At 33.1% G+C, this 18,045-nt stretch overlaps 1 protein-coding gene across 3 annotated transcripts in view; it reads right to left on the bottom strand.

The window, feature by feature from the left end:
- Window positions 1–18,045, bottom strand: part of LOC124446589 (receptor-type tyrosine-protein phosphatase delta-like) — a 32,148-nt gene that overhangs the window by 13,837 nt on the left and 266 nt on the right. The window contains exons 2-9 of one of the 3 annotated variants that reach the window (XM_046997426.1): window positions 17,119–17,402; window positions 16,740–16,866; window positions 16,368–16,538; window positions 13,025–13,138; window positions 12,808–12,930; window positions 12,382–12,504; window positions 11,380–11,505; window positions 11,165–11,287 (exon numbers count right to left, since the gene is read on the bottom strand). In XM_046997426.1, the coding sequence (XP_046853382.1) occupies window positions 11,165–11,287; window positions 11,380–11,505; window positions 12,382–12,504; window positions 12,808–12,930; window positions 13,025–13,138; window positions 16,368–16,538; window positions 16,740–16,866; window positions 17,119–17,402 (1,191 nt within the window). Of the gene's footprint in view, window positions 1–3,680; window positions 3,808–4,070; window positions 4,355–5,151; window positions 5,249–11,164; window positions 11,288–11,379; window positions 11,506–12,381; window positions 12,505–12,807; window positions 12,931–13,024; window positions 13,139–16,367; window positions 16,539–16,739; window positions 16,867–17,118; window positions 17,403–18,045 lie in introns of those variants that run through there. The other 2 variants (XM_046997427.1, XM_046997428.1) reach the window with 2 other exon arrangements.

Here is an 18,045-nt window from a genome sequence, read left to right as displayed (position 1 = left end):
CATTTAATATGCAAGCCATTCAAAAATGGCATCCTTTTGACTATCGTACCAAATACATTAGCATGATAACATTCACAAAACCAACAAACTTTTTTTGACTTTTATACAAAAAAAACATACCACAAGATAACACATCCAAATTCACAGCTGCACAACCCACATATTTCTTTATAGTTATGTTGATATTTGTCACTGGGTCAGGAATGGAAAGACTAACATCATGAATACCAGTATTGTCTTTCACTTTCTAGTGAAAAAATACAAAGCCCATCATTCATAGAAAAATAAACATTAAATACATGATTAATGCTATCAAAGTCTTGTTCATCTTAATTAGGGGAAGATCCATCTATAGGCAAAATAAATTACCACAGCCCATTGATTGGTGAAATTTTATTCTTTGGAAATTCATAACCATTAACATGGAGCTTTAAAATTAAAATTAAAGGACGCAATTTATTTTGCATAACTTTGGATCTGCTACTGATTTTCCTTACAATATTTATTCAACATCCACGGCATTGAAAACAATACATGACTAATGAATAATTAAAAAAGATAAATAACAGAGTTTGAAGGGTAAGAAATTCACATATCTTTGTCTTTAAATATCATAAATGAAATATACAAAACACAGTGTTAATGTAAATTTTCTTAATGACATACCGGATGCTTCCTTGTTTCACCATTTTCAACAGTATAATTCATTAAAAATCTTGTAACATAACAATTTTCAAGTGTACCATTTATATAAACTTTTCCTCCTTTCATTAATATGCTTCAAGATGACTGGGTAGTCAAAGTCTAAACTAAACCAACTATGTCTTCCTGCTCCAACCCATGGCATTGGGTCTGAATATCCAATATTTTCAATGCCATAGCTTGAACTTAATGGAGTCGATGATGTTTTGTGTGTAAGAGATAAAACTGATTTGGGGCAATCTAAAAACAGAAATATGTAGTGAATAAATTTTCAAACCTTTCGCTACCAGCCTACCCATAGTCCATGATTACCAACAACTGCCAAATTTTTCAGAACACTTAAGGCTAGGATGTACCTACATGTGTCCTTGGGTGCTGATTTATCACAGAAAGGAAGTATATATACAATTTCGAAGCAAGAGGGTTAAAGATTGCTGTAGCAATATATTTTAGCAAAGAAGTGAATTTTCAAATATATTTGAAAACATTGTCCCAACATCCAATTGTGATTAAAGAATAACTTCAAGCTAAACTTAAATTCACATTAACTGATCCTATTTTTTTCAAATTATATACTAAAATAATACCAGCTTATGAACATTTTCATGTAGAATTAAACATGTTTAAATATGAGAATTTGTCATGCTGTTTATGTGGGGAATAAAGTATCAATTATAAAGTTATCAAGTTATAAATAGAAAATTAAATGTCGCAAATGTAAGTTTTTTAAGTCATGTGAGTATTATTTAAAATATACATTCAATTCAAATTTTCATTAACAATGAAATACAAAAAAGACAGACTGAAGTCTTGCTCTAAATTAATGATTGATACCCGATAGCTATTTATAAAAAAACCACCCGTGTTCAAACTCATCTGCTTTTAGTGGTATGTTTTGCATTTATTTCAGTCAGAAAAACCAATAATAAAGTCTACAGAGGGAAAGTAAACGAGTACGTTCTTCATAGAACTTGAATAGTTACACATCTAAACAAAGAAACATGGCAATATTATGGTATGACTTACCAGCACAAAATGCGTTTCCGAAAAGCGTAAATAGGAAACAAAAAGAAAGAAACAATATTGCATAAAAGCCAACCATATTTTACACCTTTTCCATATAAAATACTTGAGATTTAATCGATTTTCAAACAATTAGAACAAAACGAAACGTAAATCAGCCTTTCCACTCGTGGACATACTAATAATATCCACCTCATTTTCTGTTTCTGTACTTGACCAATCAAAATTCATTATATGGGAGGTCACCGTGTTTCCGGGTATATAGCTACAGACGATCGTGTTCCGGGAAGTAGTAATGGTATATTTATTTGAAAATGATGACCCAGAGTATTCTTGCGCGTGGATCGAGAGTGTGTGCGCCAGCTGCGCTGAATTAGTAAGGGAGCTTTGAAAATATTAAATCTTTATACCTACATATATGATTGAGAGTAGCGTTCATCTTGGATTCACAAACTCTTCTCTAATTAAGCATTTTCTTCAAAATGCGCCAACATTTGATTGATGTCTAGTTTGTCTACAGAACATCCCGCGCATATTTTTAAAATTTTGAAAAAGCTGCTTGAGTAAAAACTGATTTGGTAAAAAAATAAAGTTTTGTGTTGAGTGCAAACTAAACTTAAATAGTGGGACCATTAACGTAAACAAATTGTTCTTTATGTTCTTTTAATGAAACAAACCTTTTGCAAAATTTGCTGTCAACAATTTACGCAATGAACTTTTAATTTCGTGCTGTCATCAAAACTTTCCTTTCCTGTTTATTGCAAACCCACTTTCACTGGTCTCTTCTTAAATTTTCACAAATTCATTTCCTTTTAACACAAACGCTCCTAAAATTCCAGCTTACATACAAAATTTTCATCTTTGAAAGTTTTATATCAAGAAACTTTGGTTTTCATTAAATAGTTTTAATCTTCACAATCAACAATCAATCTCACCGTTTTCTCAACTCTGACTTCAATCCCAAGTCCCGTATTCACACGTTCTAAAAAATCATCTGATTTTTCCTTTCTGTCGCTGGCTTAGAATGTCTCTAGATTGGTACCGAACACACTCAACTCTGAAATGCTTTTCTTTTCCCCAAAAATTATCCGATTTCTTTTTGCTCCTCAAACGCATCTCTTTATTTTCTCCTTTCAAGGATAGCTCACTTATCTGAAATCTTGTGTCATAATCATACTTAAATTGCTGCTCAGAAATGTTCTAATTGTTCTTGATGCTTCGGGATTCATATTTCAACGATAAAAATTCATGAAGAAGTTGACTGTCCTTCATTGTTTTTTTTGAACATTTTTCTGAGTTTCCCTACGGATAATGTCTTAGCAAATAGTAAAGCCAATCAATACAATCAAAAAAAGTCTAATTGTTTTTGTTATCTTTAATTTCAATGCTGTCCACCATTGGCGGTAAAAGTCTATACTCAATTTTTCACCAGCGAAGAATTCCGCCTCTGATCATTGAGTCCTATTTAGAACTCAACTTACAAAATAACATAAGCAAAGTGCGTGCTCTGATTGGTAGAAATCCGTGTTTGGATCAGGCCATCCAAACCAATCCAAATAAAATTGGAGATTTTTCTTCTTCTAGAAGACAATAAACTGCTGTAACTCTACGATTTTGACTTCGTTAATACTGAATTCTACAGGGAGATTACATACTTTAATAACCTCTTTAAAAAAAAATACTAACTTCTTTTTCAAGTATTTAGATGGCCTCATCCAAAGACTTGGGAATGTTGCTGGAGTTAAGAAAAACGGTGAAAAAACGTTGTGCGCATTTCTTTGACGTCTATTCCCTCCTGTGCTCGGGCAATTCAATGATAATGCATACACGGCGTTTTTCGCTAGGGACTAATTGCGTTTACGCAGTTATATCGTCAGAAATTTTTGGCAAATGGTGATTATTTCACGTAGTTTATTGCGCATAAAATTCAATAGTCATATAATAAAAAAGCATACCACAAGATAACACATCCAAATTCACAGCTGCACAACCCTCATAACCCTTTATGGTTATGTTGATATTTGTCACTGGGTCAGGAATGGAAAGAGTTACATTACGAATGCCATTAACGTCTTTTACTTTCTGATAAAAAAAAAAACAAGCATAAAGCAAATCAACATTGCATACAAACATAAATTAACATTAAATACATGATTAATGTCATCAAAAGTTATGTTCGTGAATTTATTCAACTCACTCGAGTCATTAAAAAACAATAAAAGATCAATTAGCAAATAAGATGAAATTTGATGGCTTTGAAATTCATACATCCTTTTCAATTAATATCATAATAATAAATAAAATACACAAAAACACAGTTAATGTAAATTTTCTCAATGACATACGGGATATTTCTCTGTTTCACCATTTTCAACTGTATAACTCATCCTGAATCTTTTAACATAACAATCCACAAGTCTACCGTCACCATTTATGTCAACTTTTCCTCCCTTCATTAATATTTGCTTTATGATAACTGGATAGACAAAACGTAAACTAAACCAACTATCTCTTCCTGAACCAACCCATGGTATTGTACTTGAATAACCAATATTGTCAATGTTATAATTTGAATATAACGGTGGGGAAGATGTCTTGTGAATAATAGGTGTGACTGATTTGAAACAATCTAGAAACAAAATGTTACAATGAACAATTTTTTAAAGCTTTGTGTCATATTCTCAAAACATTTATATACACGTTATACTGAATTGCAAGATGTTTGCTGGGCTTGTTCTATAAAATAACAGCATTAGCTACTGAAAAGCTTGATGAATGTGGTATAAGCTCATATATGAAGTATAAGCTCATTATTTATGCAGTGTAATAAGACAAATTAATTTATCGTTCATCATAAAGTTTTCAGTAAATGTATAAAGTTTTCAAAGATACCAAAAACATTGTCAGAATGTCCTAATATCATTATTGAACGACTTTACAAACCTAAGCAATCCAAGCAAATTCAATAAATGATATAAATGGCCATGTTTTCCAAATTAATTACTAAAATTACGCGTTTTTGCGAACATATATGTCGAATGTGAGATTTTTCATGCTGTTACGTGTAGATAAAGTGGTAAATCAACATTAAACTATAATTTAATAATATACGCAAATGTAAATATTTTTGAATCATGAAGATATTTTAAACAAATTTGAATATTCGTTAACAATGAAGTAGAAAAAAGACATACTGAAGTCTTGCTCTAAATTATTGATTGATACACGATAGCTAGTTATAAAACCACCCGTGTTCAAACTCATCTGACACAAATACTAACTTTTAATAATGGGCTTTGAATTTATTCTAGTCAGAAACAAAACGATAATAAAGTCTTTATGGGGGAAGTAAACAATTACAATCTTCATAGAGCTTGAATTGCTATACATTTGAACAAATAAACATGACAACATGGTACGACTTACCAGCACAAAATGCGTTTCCGAAAAGCGTAAATAGGAAACAAAAACGTAGAAAGAATATTAAATAAAAGTAAAAGCCAGCCATACTTTACACTTTTCCCATGTAAAATCCTTGAGATTTAATTTATTTTCAAACAATTAGAGCAAAAGTGAAAGTCTTTTAACTCGTGGATACAAAAATACACAATTTTGTAAAAGGAAACAAGGAAAGGAAAAGGAACAGAGAAAAAGACACAATTTTCGAAAAGCGTAAATAGGAAACAAAAACGTAGAAAGAATATTAAATAAAAGTAAAAGCCAGCCATATTTTACACCTTTCTCATGTAAAATCCTTGAGATTTAATTTATTTTCAAACAATTAGAGCAAAAGTGAAATTCTTTTAACTCGTGGATACAAAAATACACAATTTTTAACTATCCAACTTTTTGTCTCGTGTTCTTACCAATCAAAATTCATTATAATGTAGGTCACCGTGTTTCCAAGTGTACGATTGTGTTCCAGAAAGTAGAGGTGGTATATTTATTTGAAAACTCAGTGAAATTTTGCACGGGGAACTTTGGGAGTGTGTAGATGAAGCTTTGAAAATATTGAATCTTTAAATCTGCACCTAATTGAGAGTTGAATGCATCTTGGATTCACAAACGTTTCTCTAATAAAACATTTTAATTAAAATCAGCCAACATTTTGTTTATTTCTACAGAACAACCTGCAAATACTTTTAGAGTTTTGAAAATAACCGTTTGGCTAATAATTTGGCAAAAAAATCATGTGCTCTGTACAAAATAAATTTAGCATTTTGAGAATGCATTAACTTTTGCAGTCCGGCTAAATGAATCAAGAAGCTCAAACTAAGTTGTTTATTTTATATTTATTGTAGAGTTATAGACTTTTATGTAAAGTATGTAATATTAATACATCCCAATCATAAAATCACATCATTATAGATACTCATTAAGAATAAAGAGACGCCATTTTATCATACATTCTTAAATTCGATTCAGTAGCTAAGTTTCATGCTAGTGTGCAAAATCATTTTGAAGCTTCGTAAGTAACATTTAAAAATAAAATGTCATTTCTCAAATTTGGAAATATATAGTCCATATAGTACAGCATGTTTCTTCATTTCTATTTTGGTAATCTTTGACAGAGTGACTGTGACCAGTAACAAAAATAAGTATTTTTACAGCCCTTGTCTATAGCCATTCTTACACTGGCACTTGTAACTTCCTTCAGTGTTGATGCAGTTGGCGTTCACATGACAGTTATTGGGACCGTTGCACTCATTGATATCTTGAAATAATTAATAAAAAATACTATGTGAACAAATAAGAAATTATATTTTATAAAACAATTCAAAACAATAATTGTCAAAGAATCATACAATACTAATTCACATGCTGGTTTATGCAATCCCTGATGATGTATGATTAATTTAGTCAAAATTACCTAAAAATTGACAATCTTTATAACGATCACAACATACGTATGAAGGATATGTTTTTATGTTACATAGATATTCATGTGTTTTATCTGTCATATGGTATATGATGTAAAACTTACATTAAGATAGAAGTAGTATATATAGTTTAAAATAATTTGCATGCGTTTTATTAAAACAAAGCGAAGCTTTTGTAGTCGGCTACGTTTAACCTATAAAACTGATGGATCATGGATGGCAGTACAACATCATCCAAGATGTTACATATTGTTCAGGATACATTTATTACATTTTATTTAACATGAAAGAAAAACGAGAAAGCATAATACGTCATAACTTTGAAAATAATTGCTAAAGGTAAAATTGATAAAAATTAGTTGCAGTCAAGTAAAAAAAAATGGAAATTAGTTCAAATTCGGTTTGAAAACAGTTCTTTTAGAATTGTTGTTATTATTTTACCACTCACCATGGTATTTGCTCTTTTTAAAACAATTTTTGAGTTTGTCACCACGACAAAGTCTTTAATTTACTATTTATGAAAAACTAGGAGTATACATTAACTTATGATAGCACCTGTATGTTCCTATTTGTTCTACAACTATTCATACATTTTATATGTATTCACACAGTTATCATACAACAATGTTAAAAGTGAAGAAGAATGCAGTATAACTTAAAGAAAAATTGCGTTTTATCACATTAACCCTACGTTTTTCTTGTATGTTATGTTTAACCTAAAACTAATGGTAATACAAAATGGTAGTCAAAAAGAAATGATCAAGTCAATGGTAATTTTACTTTCCGCTTGCATTGAACGACTAAGAACCAGGTTTTAACCCAATTGCTGTCTAACCAACAAAAATTACTTTTTTGTAGTTTCAGATACGTCACGCAATCACAGTTGAGAATGTTGGTATGTTTAACGTCTTGTATGTGTCAAATAGTAAGTGAAACATCGTCAACAAAGTCATAATTTGGTTGATAAAAAAAGTGGAAAATTAAAGGTTCAAAGCCTGGAATTAGTTTTGAAAATTGTAGAGTCTTGACATTATCTACAAAAAGTTGGGACCAACAGAACATTTATACTTGTGTGTTTAGTAAGTCCCAAACACATACAAATATCACAAAATGATTTAAAAATATTCTTGTCCCAAGACTATGAATTGATAGTTCAAACACGGTTCACGTGGAAGTATTTTAGCATCGTCTTGTTTATCTAACAGTAAAAACACTCCGGAATATTGGCAAATCTCAACAAGCGAGAGGGCAGTTTGTAAAAGCCTCAATTTAAGTTTTCAACCACTAGCGCAGAGAAAATAAGATTATCAAATCTGTAAATTATTAGAAAAAGATGAAAGTTTCAACTCTGTCTTTTGTAACAAAATTTCAGAAAATTTGGTGTACATTAAAGAACACCGCACAGCGAGTCTGAATTGAATGTTATTTACACCATTCTAGTGTATCTTACTTTTGTTGTTCAATATTACATGCATAAAGATTGTTTGAATGACATAGCAAAACCTAACTAACATGCAATTATAAAGAGTAACAGGGAAGAATTAAATTTGAATGAGCAAAAGTTTTGTGAGACGTCCAATTTCGACACGTTACACGTCACACTAATGATCATCAAATTTTCAAAAATTTGTTACAAATAATCAAAAAAATTAAAACTTTCACATCTTTAAACTAAATTTGATTTTGAACCTGAGATATTCTTTTTGCAAGTGGTTTAAGATGAAGTTTTAATTATGCTGTATTTGAAACAGACTATACGTACCACAACTAATATTAGCACCAGACCATGCACCATTTAGTTGACACATTCTCACTCCATCATTTAACTTATTTTTCATTTCATATCCTGACTTGCATTTGTATTTACACTTTTAAAAATCATCAGAACAGGTCTAAATTCGATTATATATATTTGGAGGTCAAGAACAATATAGTGTGCAAGCCATTCAAAAAGGGCATCCTTTTGACTTTTTTCGAAATACATAGCATAATAACAGTCGCCAAACAGATAAAAAGTTTATTTTAACTTTTATACAAAAACAAACAAACACACCACAAGATAACACATCAAAATTCCCAGCTGCACAACCCACATATTTCTTTATGATTATGTGTTTCACAATGAACATTAGAGAGCATCATTATCATATATGTAAAAATGTTGATGGTGTTTATGTTAATCTATGACTTTAAAAAGGCGACTCTCAAAAATTATCATTTTGTCACTCGTCATTCATGCATGTCCTTACCTACACAATTCGTTTTTCCATCATCTCTATAACCATTCTTGCACAGACATTTGTAACTTCCATCAAGATTGATGCATTTAGCATTAACATCACAGTTAAAGCTGCCAACTTCACACTCATTAATATCTTAAAATTATCAATTAAAGACCACATTCAAACATCATGTGAACAAATAAAGAATGGTTTGAAAATTGACAAAGATCTTTTATTGCGTGGACCACTTTTTCTGTTGGACTGAACAACAACATTTTGATTGAACGTAATAACAAAACGATGTGCAAAGATAACAACGAAATTATAAAAATATACGATTCAAATAGAGTCTAAGAAACTGCGGATCGTCAATATAAAGATAAATGTCACAAAGTCAAGTTAAAAGACATAGTTCTGAGCATTTTTAATTATGTGAAGGAAAGTTTCAAATGCATGAAATCCAGCACAATTTCTAATTTATATATTTAGTTTCATGACAAACAAAACACAAATGTATTATTGTGTCAAGAATACAATAAAATCATTTTGGGATATTTATTTTTATGTTTGAGCTTACCTTCACATTTCTTTTTCCATCACCACTAAAGCCATTGTTACATGCGCATTTGTAACTTCCTTCAGTGTTGGTGCAGTTAGCATTTACATGACATTTATTGGGACCATTACACTCATTGATGTCTTAAAATAGTTATTGAAGATAAATGAGAAATATAAAATATACTGATAAATGCAAATGCTGTATACTGATATAAGAATATTACCACACAAAAAATGCATATATTTATTACTAACATCATTGTTAAAATTTAAAGTTTTTAAAATTTAAATTTTTGTAAGCATGTCCATACCAAGGCAGTTTTTTGATCCATCATGTGTACACTCATCAATATTTCATATATTGAACAAAACACTTGTAAAGTAGTCTTGGGACAAGAATATTGTTAAATCATTTTGTGATATTTGTGTGTGTTAGGACTTACCATTACAATTGTTTAATCCATCACCTCTATAGCCATCCTTACACTGGCATTTGTAACTTCCTTCAGTGTTGGTGCAGTTGGCGTTTACATTACAAATATTGGGATCAGCATCACACTCATTGATGTCTTCAAATAGATAATAAAAAATACCATATGAAAAAATAAGAAATGGGATTTTGATAAAACTACAAATAAAACAATTGTCTAATATATATGGATCATAGTGAACTATAACGTTTCTTTGTTTTTGGCAAGCCTAAAAAATTATCTTTGACACAACTGCAACATAAATCCAGATTACAGATGCGCTCAAAATTTATTTGCCAACTATTCGTTAATTTCTTGTCTAGTGAAAGTTTTGGGCTGATGTAAGTGATAACAACAACGTATTTTATCACAATTTAAGAAAAAACGTTTCTGCATTGATTAGAATAAGTTCTGAAACAATTATGCTTTGGGCCACATACTTTAGCCGTGTTCATTTATGAAAATTACCTAGCTACAGGTGCGCTGTATGAAAAAATGTTACAATTAGGGATTATGATTCACAAAATCGATAATTCCTATGCCGAATGTGATTGGCAACTGTCATATTTCAGGATTTATGTACAAATGTCGATAGCAGTTTTGTACCAAAAGCATAACGTTTTTACATTGATTGAGAAATTTCAGATTGAGCAGTTTCAACCATTCAGAATTTAAAAATTTTACAATGGGACTTCAAATAAAAAATATTAAGATTTATTGAAGATGTTTAATTGACAGAAGCAAATAGTGTGGTTTTGCTCTCCAGAAGAAAGAATGAGCAACCGGTTGCTTGCTGCATGCTTCAATGTCATTTCTTCACGACAAATCATTGAAGACGAGTTCACAGATAACAGCAAGGATGCGGACTGAACACTTAACACGGTATTAACATATCTGTTCTATTAGGGAGGCAAGTTTTAATGGCTGCAAGCATAAGAGGAATTTAATCCACGTCTTACTGCTAAATATTAGAATATCAGCAAACAGTTGGCACAAACACACAATCTGGAGGCTGACTGAAAGGGCTAGGTCATTTTGGTGAGAAATCCCGAATCCAGAAGCATGAATCTCAAGACAATGACCTATTTGAAGGGTCTCATCCCACCAATGTCAACGAACTGTGTAGTAATATATTAAAGACTATTTGACAAAAATCTAATAATTCAATACAAACCTTTGCCCAACATTTAACGATGTAATTTTCGCTGATTGAGAGGACCCAATAATTATTAAATTTTTTTTGGCATTTTTTTCTGTAGTTGCATATTTGTAGTTTCATGGCATTAGAAATTTTCTAACAATACTTTACCTGTACATGACCTTCCATCACCAGAATAACCACTATAACTGCTACACGTATAACTTCCAACATTATTTTTACACAATTCAGGAAAAACACATCTGTGTTTATTCTCATTGCACTCATCAATATCTAAAATATATTGAACAAAACACATGTAAATTAGTCTTGAGACAAGAATATTGTTAAATCATTTTGTGATATTTGTGTGTGTTAGGACTTACCATCACAATTGTTTAATCCATCACCTCTATAGCCATCCTTACACTGGCATTTGTAACTTCCTTCAGTGTTGGTGCAGTAAGCTTTTACATTGCAGATATTGGGGTCAGCATCACACTCATTGATGTCTTCAAATAGATAATAAAAAATACCATGTGAAAAAATAAGAAATGGGATTTTGATAAAACTACAAATAAAACAATTGTCTAATATATATGGATCAAAGTGAACTATAGTTCACTTTGCATAACGTTTTTTCATTGATTGAGAAATTCCAGATTGAGCAGTTTCAACCACTCAGAATTTAAAAATTTTACAAAGGGACTTCAAATAAAAAATACTAAGATTTATTGAAGATGTTTAATTGACAAAAGCAAATAGTGTGGTTTTGCTCTCCAGAAGAAAGAATGAGCAACCGGTTGCTTGCTGCATGCTTCAATGTCTTTTTCGCTGCAAATCACTTGAAGACGAGTTCACAGATAACAGCAAAGATGCAGACTGAACACTAAACACTGAACACGGTATTAACATATTTGTTCTATTAGGGAGGCAAGTTTTAATGGCTGCAAGCCTAAGAGGAATTTAATCCATGTCTTACTGCTAAATATTAGAATATCAGCAAACATTTGGCACAAACACACAGTCTGGAAGGCTGACTGGAAGGGCTAGGTCATTTTGGTGAGAAATCCCGATTCTTTACACAAGTTATAAAACAAAGAGGATGTAAGAAGGATGAATCTCAAGACAATGATCTATTTCAAGGGTCTCATTCCACCAATGTCAACGAACAGTGTAGTACTATATTTAAAGACTGTCTGACAAAAATCTAATAATTCAACATAAACTTTTGGCCAACATTTAGAGAGGACCCAATAATTATTCAATTTTTTTTGCATTTTACATTTTTTTGCATTTTATGCATGAACAAAACACATTTAAATTAGTCTTGGGACAAGAATACAATAAAATCATTTTGGGATATTTATTTTTATGTTTGAACTTACCTTCACATTTCCTTTTTCCATCACCACTAAAGCCATTGTTACATGCGCATTTGTAACTTCCATCAGTGTTGGTGCAATAAGCGTTTACATGACAGTTACTGGGACCATTGCACTCATTGATGTCTTAAAATAGTTATTGAAGATAAATTATAAATATAAAATATACTGATAAATACAAATGCTGTATACTGATATAAGAATATTACCACACAAAAAATGCACATATTTATTACTAACATCATTGTTAAAATTTAAAGTTTTTTAAAATTTAAATTTTTGTAAGCATGTCCATACCAAGGCAGTTTTTTGATCCATCATGTGTACACTCATCAATATTTAAAATATTGAACAAAACACATGTAAAGTAGTCTTGGGAAAAGAATATTGTTAAATCATTTTGTGATACTTGTGTGTGTTAGGACTTACCATTACAATTGTTTAATCCATCACCTCTATAGCCATCCTTACACTGGCATTTGTAACTTCCTTCAATGTTGATGCAGTTGGCGTTTACATTACAAATATTGGGACCATTGCACTCATTGATGTCTTAATATTCAATTAAGATAAATGATAAATATATAAGAAATTATTAAATATAAAATAAACTGATTGTATATAGAGTATGTAAAGTATACATTACCTTCACAAGGTTTTCCTGTGTAACCTTCCATACAATTACATCTGTAAGTACCAAGTTTGTTGATGCACTCTTCATTTCTTCCACAAACATTATTCTTACACTCGTTTACATCAACTGAATGACAACAATAACAACAAATAATTTGAGTTAAGGGATATTAATGAATGACATAGGTATTATGCTCTATACTGGAAGAGAAATTAAATAAAAAGTTGCTTCAAAATTTTATTTTTCCAATACAACAGCATAATTAACCCAATGGATAGATCTGTTGTGCATCTTAGTTACTAGAGTAATTTCTTAAATCATTAATTAATATACATATCAATAAAAGTCATATCAATAAAAATCATTGGTAAAAACACTCAAAAAATTTCAATGTCAAAAATTTATTCAAACATGTAGTGCTACTTCAAAATATGTAAAAGATATTGATAGAAGTAAACAGGCGGCTTTCATAAATCAAAGAGCTTACAAGTGGTATCACAAAAATTACAAATATGCATATGTAGACCATGGAGGAGAAGTAAAAGTTCTACGACAGCGTGTATGCAGTGAGAGCAGACATTAGAGGGCGATGTGTGATGCTTGGTGATTGGAACGGTCATGTGGGAAGCGTAAGAAAAGGATACTGTGCGCATGGAGGTTTTGGAGTTGGTGATATGAATGCTGAAGGCGAGGCGATATTGGAGTTAGCAGCGAGTTGTGGGATGGTGGTAGTGAATACGTGGTTTATAAAGGAAGAAAGCAAGCTTGTGACGTATGAATCTGGCGACAGTAGGACGGTGGTGGATTATATACTGGTGAATTTAGAAGAGCGGAAAAACGTGAAGGATGCAAAAGTGATTGCAGGAGAAGAATGTGTGATCCAGCACAAGCTGCTGGTCATGGACTGGAGAATCAGGAAGGTGAAGATGAGAAAGGTTGAGGGTAAAGGCAGGCTTAAGCTATGGAAGTTACGATCGAATGAAGGGAAGCAGTGTTTCCGTGACGAAATTGCGACATTGAATGTTGAGGTGAGACGGTGGAGGAGCGATGGACGTGCTTGGAAGGTGTTTTAACGGCAGCGGAGAAGGTATGTTGAAGAAGTAAAGGCGGTGTAGAAGGAGAGAACAGGCATGGTGGTGGGATCAACAGTCAGCGAAATGATTGGCGCGAAAGTTGGCATTTAAAAGGTGGAAAAGTCGCGGACTGAAGCAGATAGGATCGATTACATCCGGTTCGAAAAGGCGCGAAAGGAGGTGGCTAAAGCGATAGAAAGGCATCAGAAAGAGCTTCTCGTAAAAATGCAGGAGAATGGACGAAAAGCGTTGTTTAGAACGGCTAGAAGGAGCAAGAAGGAGAGGAACGATATTTTGGGTGCTCCGGCGTGCAGAACCACGATGGGGAGTTGAAGGTGTTATTGGAAGACAGGTTAGAAGTGTGGAGGGCGTACTGTGACCGTTTGATGAATGTAGAGAATGAGTGGAATGGAGAAGTTGAAGCGGATGAAGTTTGGGGCCGTGGGAAACAGTGACTGTTGATGAGGTGGCGGCGGCTCTGCAAGATGAAAGGAAAGGCGACGGGACCGAGTGAAGTGGTAGCGAAATGTTGGACAATGAACTATGCGTGAGAGGTTGTAATGTAGCGAACGAGGTTTGAGGGGCTCAAAGATGCCGAGTACATGGAGAAAGAGTCTAGTGGTCCCGCTGTACAAAGGAAAAGAAGCAGCGACGGTATGTGGGAATTACAGGACTATTAAGCTGATGGAGCATGCGTTGAAGATAGTAGAGAGTGTTTGAAAGAAGGTTGAGGGAAGTTGTTCGGATGGGGAAGAGCAGTATGGATTCATACCGGGGAGAGGAACGACGGATGCGTGTTTTGTGTTGAGGCAGCTGCAGGAGAAATTTTGGAGAAGGACAGAAATTGTATATGGTGTTTGTAGATTTGGAGAAGGCGTTTGATAGAGTTCCGAGAAAGGTGATCGAGTACGCTGCGTAAGAAAGGTGTGACAGAGAATATGGTTCGGGCAGTTATGGAGACTTATGAAGGTGTAGAGGCGTGGTTACGGAGGAAGGTGTTAGATCTGGTGTTTTGAGGTAAAGTTGGTGGTTTCATCAAGGTTCAGTCTTGTCGCCGTTACTGTTTGCTTGTGTGATGGATGTACTGACAGAGGAAGTGAGAAGAAAAGAAGGATGGTGTTTGTTGTATGCAGATGACATTGTCTTGGTGGCGGAGTCGAAGCAGAAAGTCATGGAATGGTACCGAGAATGGAAACGGCAATAGAAGTCAAGGGACTGAAAGTGAATGAGGCAAAGACGAAGGGCATGAGATGCTCGAGGCAGGTGGAGGTGAAGGACAGTGATAAATGGCCATGGGTGTGTGTGGAAAAGGTTAGGTGGATTCGATAATGTGGGAAATGCAGTAAGTGGGTTCATGGAAGATGTTCAGGTGTCCGTGGTGCATTGACAAGAGTAACTGATTTTGAGTGCGGGACGTGTCGAAGTGGTGGGCGAGTCGCGATTGAACGGTTTGAACTGGGTGACGTGAGTATGGAAGGTGTATCGGAGTTTAAATATCTGGGCGATGTGTTAAATGATGGTGGAGGGTGCGAGCAAGCGGTGAGGAACAGAGTTCAAGCAGCGTGGTGGAGCTTCAGAGAGTTGTCGGGAATCATGTTTTCTCGTGAAAGGAATGTCATAATGCATTCATACCACAGTTGTCGGGAATGTTGTGCGGAAAGTCGACTTCGTTGAAGCAGAAGGGAGAATTGTACAAGGCATGTGTTAGAAGTGTTTTGGGATATGGAGCAGAGTGTTGGGCGCCGAAAGCAGAGGACCTGAGAAGATTGGCGTCGACGGAAAGGAGAATGCTTAGGATGATGTGTGGTGTAACGTTGATGGATAGGATTCGAAGTGAAGAGATTAGAGAAAGAGTTGGTGTTGAGTGTATCGAGAATTGGGTAAGGCGCAGCGTTTGAGGTGGTTTGGGCATGTGGAAAGGAGGGAAGAAAGTGCTGAAATTCGTAGAACGTTGCATATGAATGTTGATGGAGTCCGCAAACGAGGTTGACCGAGAAGGAGATGGATGGATACTGTGAACAGTGATATGAAGGCGATGGGTATAACGAGAGATATGGCGAGAGATAGAGACGTTTGGCGTAGAAAAGTTCATGGACCGGTCAACCCCCCTGGCGGGGATTAATACTGGCCGGTATACAAATGTTGTTTGTTGTTGTTTGTTGATATGTAGACCATGAGCAACAAGATTCATGCCAGATTTTTTAACAACAGTCACAAGTTCAAGCACTCTCTTCATTGCAGCACTATTAATAACAGCACTATTTGACACAGACTATACGTACCACAACTAATATTAGCACCAGACCATGCACCATTTAGTTGACACATTCTCACTCCATCATTTAACTTATTTCTCATTTCATATCCTGACTTGCATTTGTATGTACATTTTTGAAAATCATCAGAACAGGTCAAAATTTGATTGTTAATATTTGGAAGTCTAGAACAATGACCTGTCAATGAAAATGGAAGAATAGGCATCAAAAAATAAGATTTAATAAACTTCATCTTAACTTCATCTTCAATATTTCCCATTTAATATGCAAGCCATTCAAAAATGGCATCCTTTTGACTATCGTTTCAAATACATTAGCATAATAACATTCACAAAACCAATAAACTTTTTTTGACTTTTATACAAAAAACAAACATACCACAAGATAACACATCCAAATTCACAGCTGCACAACCCACATATTTCTTTATGGTTATGTTGATATTTGTCACTGGGTCAGAAATGGAAAGATTAACATAACGAAGACCAGTATTGTCTTTCACTTTCTAGTGAAAAAATAACAAAGCTCATCATTCATAGAAAAATAAACGTTAAATACATGATTAATGCCGTTAAAAGTTTTCTAAATGAGCTTATTCAACTAAATCAAGCCATTAAAAACAATATAAGATCCATTGGCAAATAATATGAATTAAAGAATTTGATAACTTTAAAATTCACGTATATTTGTCAATTAATATCATAATAAATCAAATTCACAAAATACAGTATTAATGTAAACATTGTTTATGACATACGGGATATTTCTTTGTTTCACCATTTTCAACTGTATAATGCATTGCGAATCTTGTAACATAACAATCCTCAAGTTTACCATCACCATTTATGTCAACTTTTCCTCCCTTCAATAATAATTGCTTTATGATAACTGGGTAGGGAAAACGTAAACTAAACCAACTTTCTCTTCCTGAACCAACCCATGGTATTGTACTTGAATAACCAATATTGTCAATGTTATAATTTGAATTTAACGGTGGGGAAGATGTCTTGTGAATAATAGGTGTGACTGATTTGAAACAATCTAGAAACAAAATGTTATAATGAACAATTTTTTAAAGCTTTGTATCATATTTTCAAAACATTTATATACACGTTTCACTGAATTGCAAGATGTTTGCTGGGCTTGTTCTATAAAATAACAGCATTAGCTACTGAAAAGCTTGATGAATGTGGTATAAGCTCATATATGAAGTATAAGCTCATTATTTATGCAGTGTAATAAGACAAATTAATTTATCGTTCATCATAAAGTTTTCAGTAAATGTATAAAGTTTTCAAAGATACCAAAAACATTGTCAGAATGTTCTAATATCATTATTGAACGACTTTACAAACCTCAGCAATACTAGCAATTCAATAAATGATATAAATGGCCATGTTTTCCAAATTAATTACTAAAATTACGCGTTTTTGCGGACATATATGTCGAATGTGAGATTTTTCATGCTGTTACGTGTAGATAAAGTAGTAAATCAACATTAAACAATATTTTAATAATATACACAAATGTAAATATTTTTGAATCATGAAGATATTTTAAACAAATTCGAATATTCGTTAACAATGAAGTAGAAAAAGACATACTAAAGTCTTGCTCTAAAGTATTGATTGATACACGATAGCTAGTTATAAAACCACCCGTGTTCAAACTCATCTGACACAAA

The sequence above is a fragment of the Xenia sp. Carnegie-2017 genome, unplaced genomic scaffold (genome assembly GCF_021976095.1).
Source record: "Xenia sp. Carnegie-2017 unplaced genomic scaffold, XeniaSp_v1 HiC_scaffold_22, whole genome shotgun sequence".
In the NCBI taxonomy this organism is placed as follows: Eukaryota; Metazoa; Cnidaria; class Anthozoa; order Malacalcyonacea; family Xeniidae; genus Xenia; species Xenia sp. Carnegie-2017.
The sequence above is the reverse complement of the archived record's forward strand: the minus strand, read 5'-3'. Positions and strand labels throughout refer to the sequence as shown.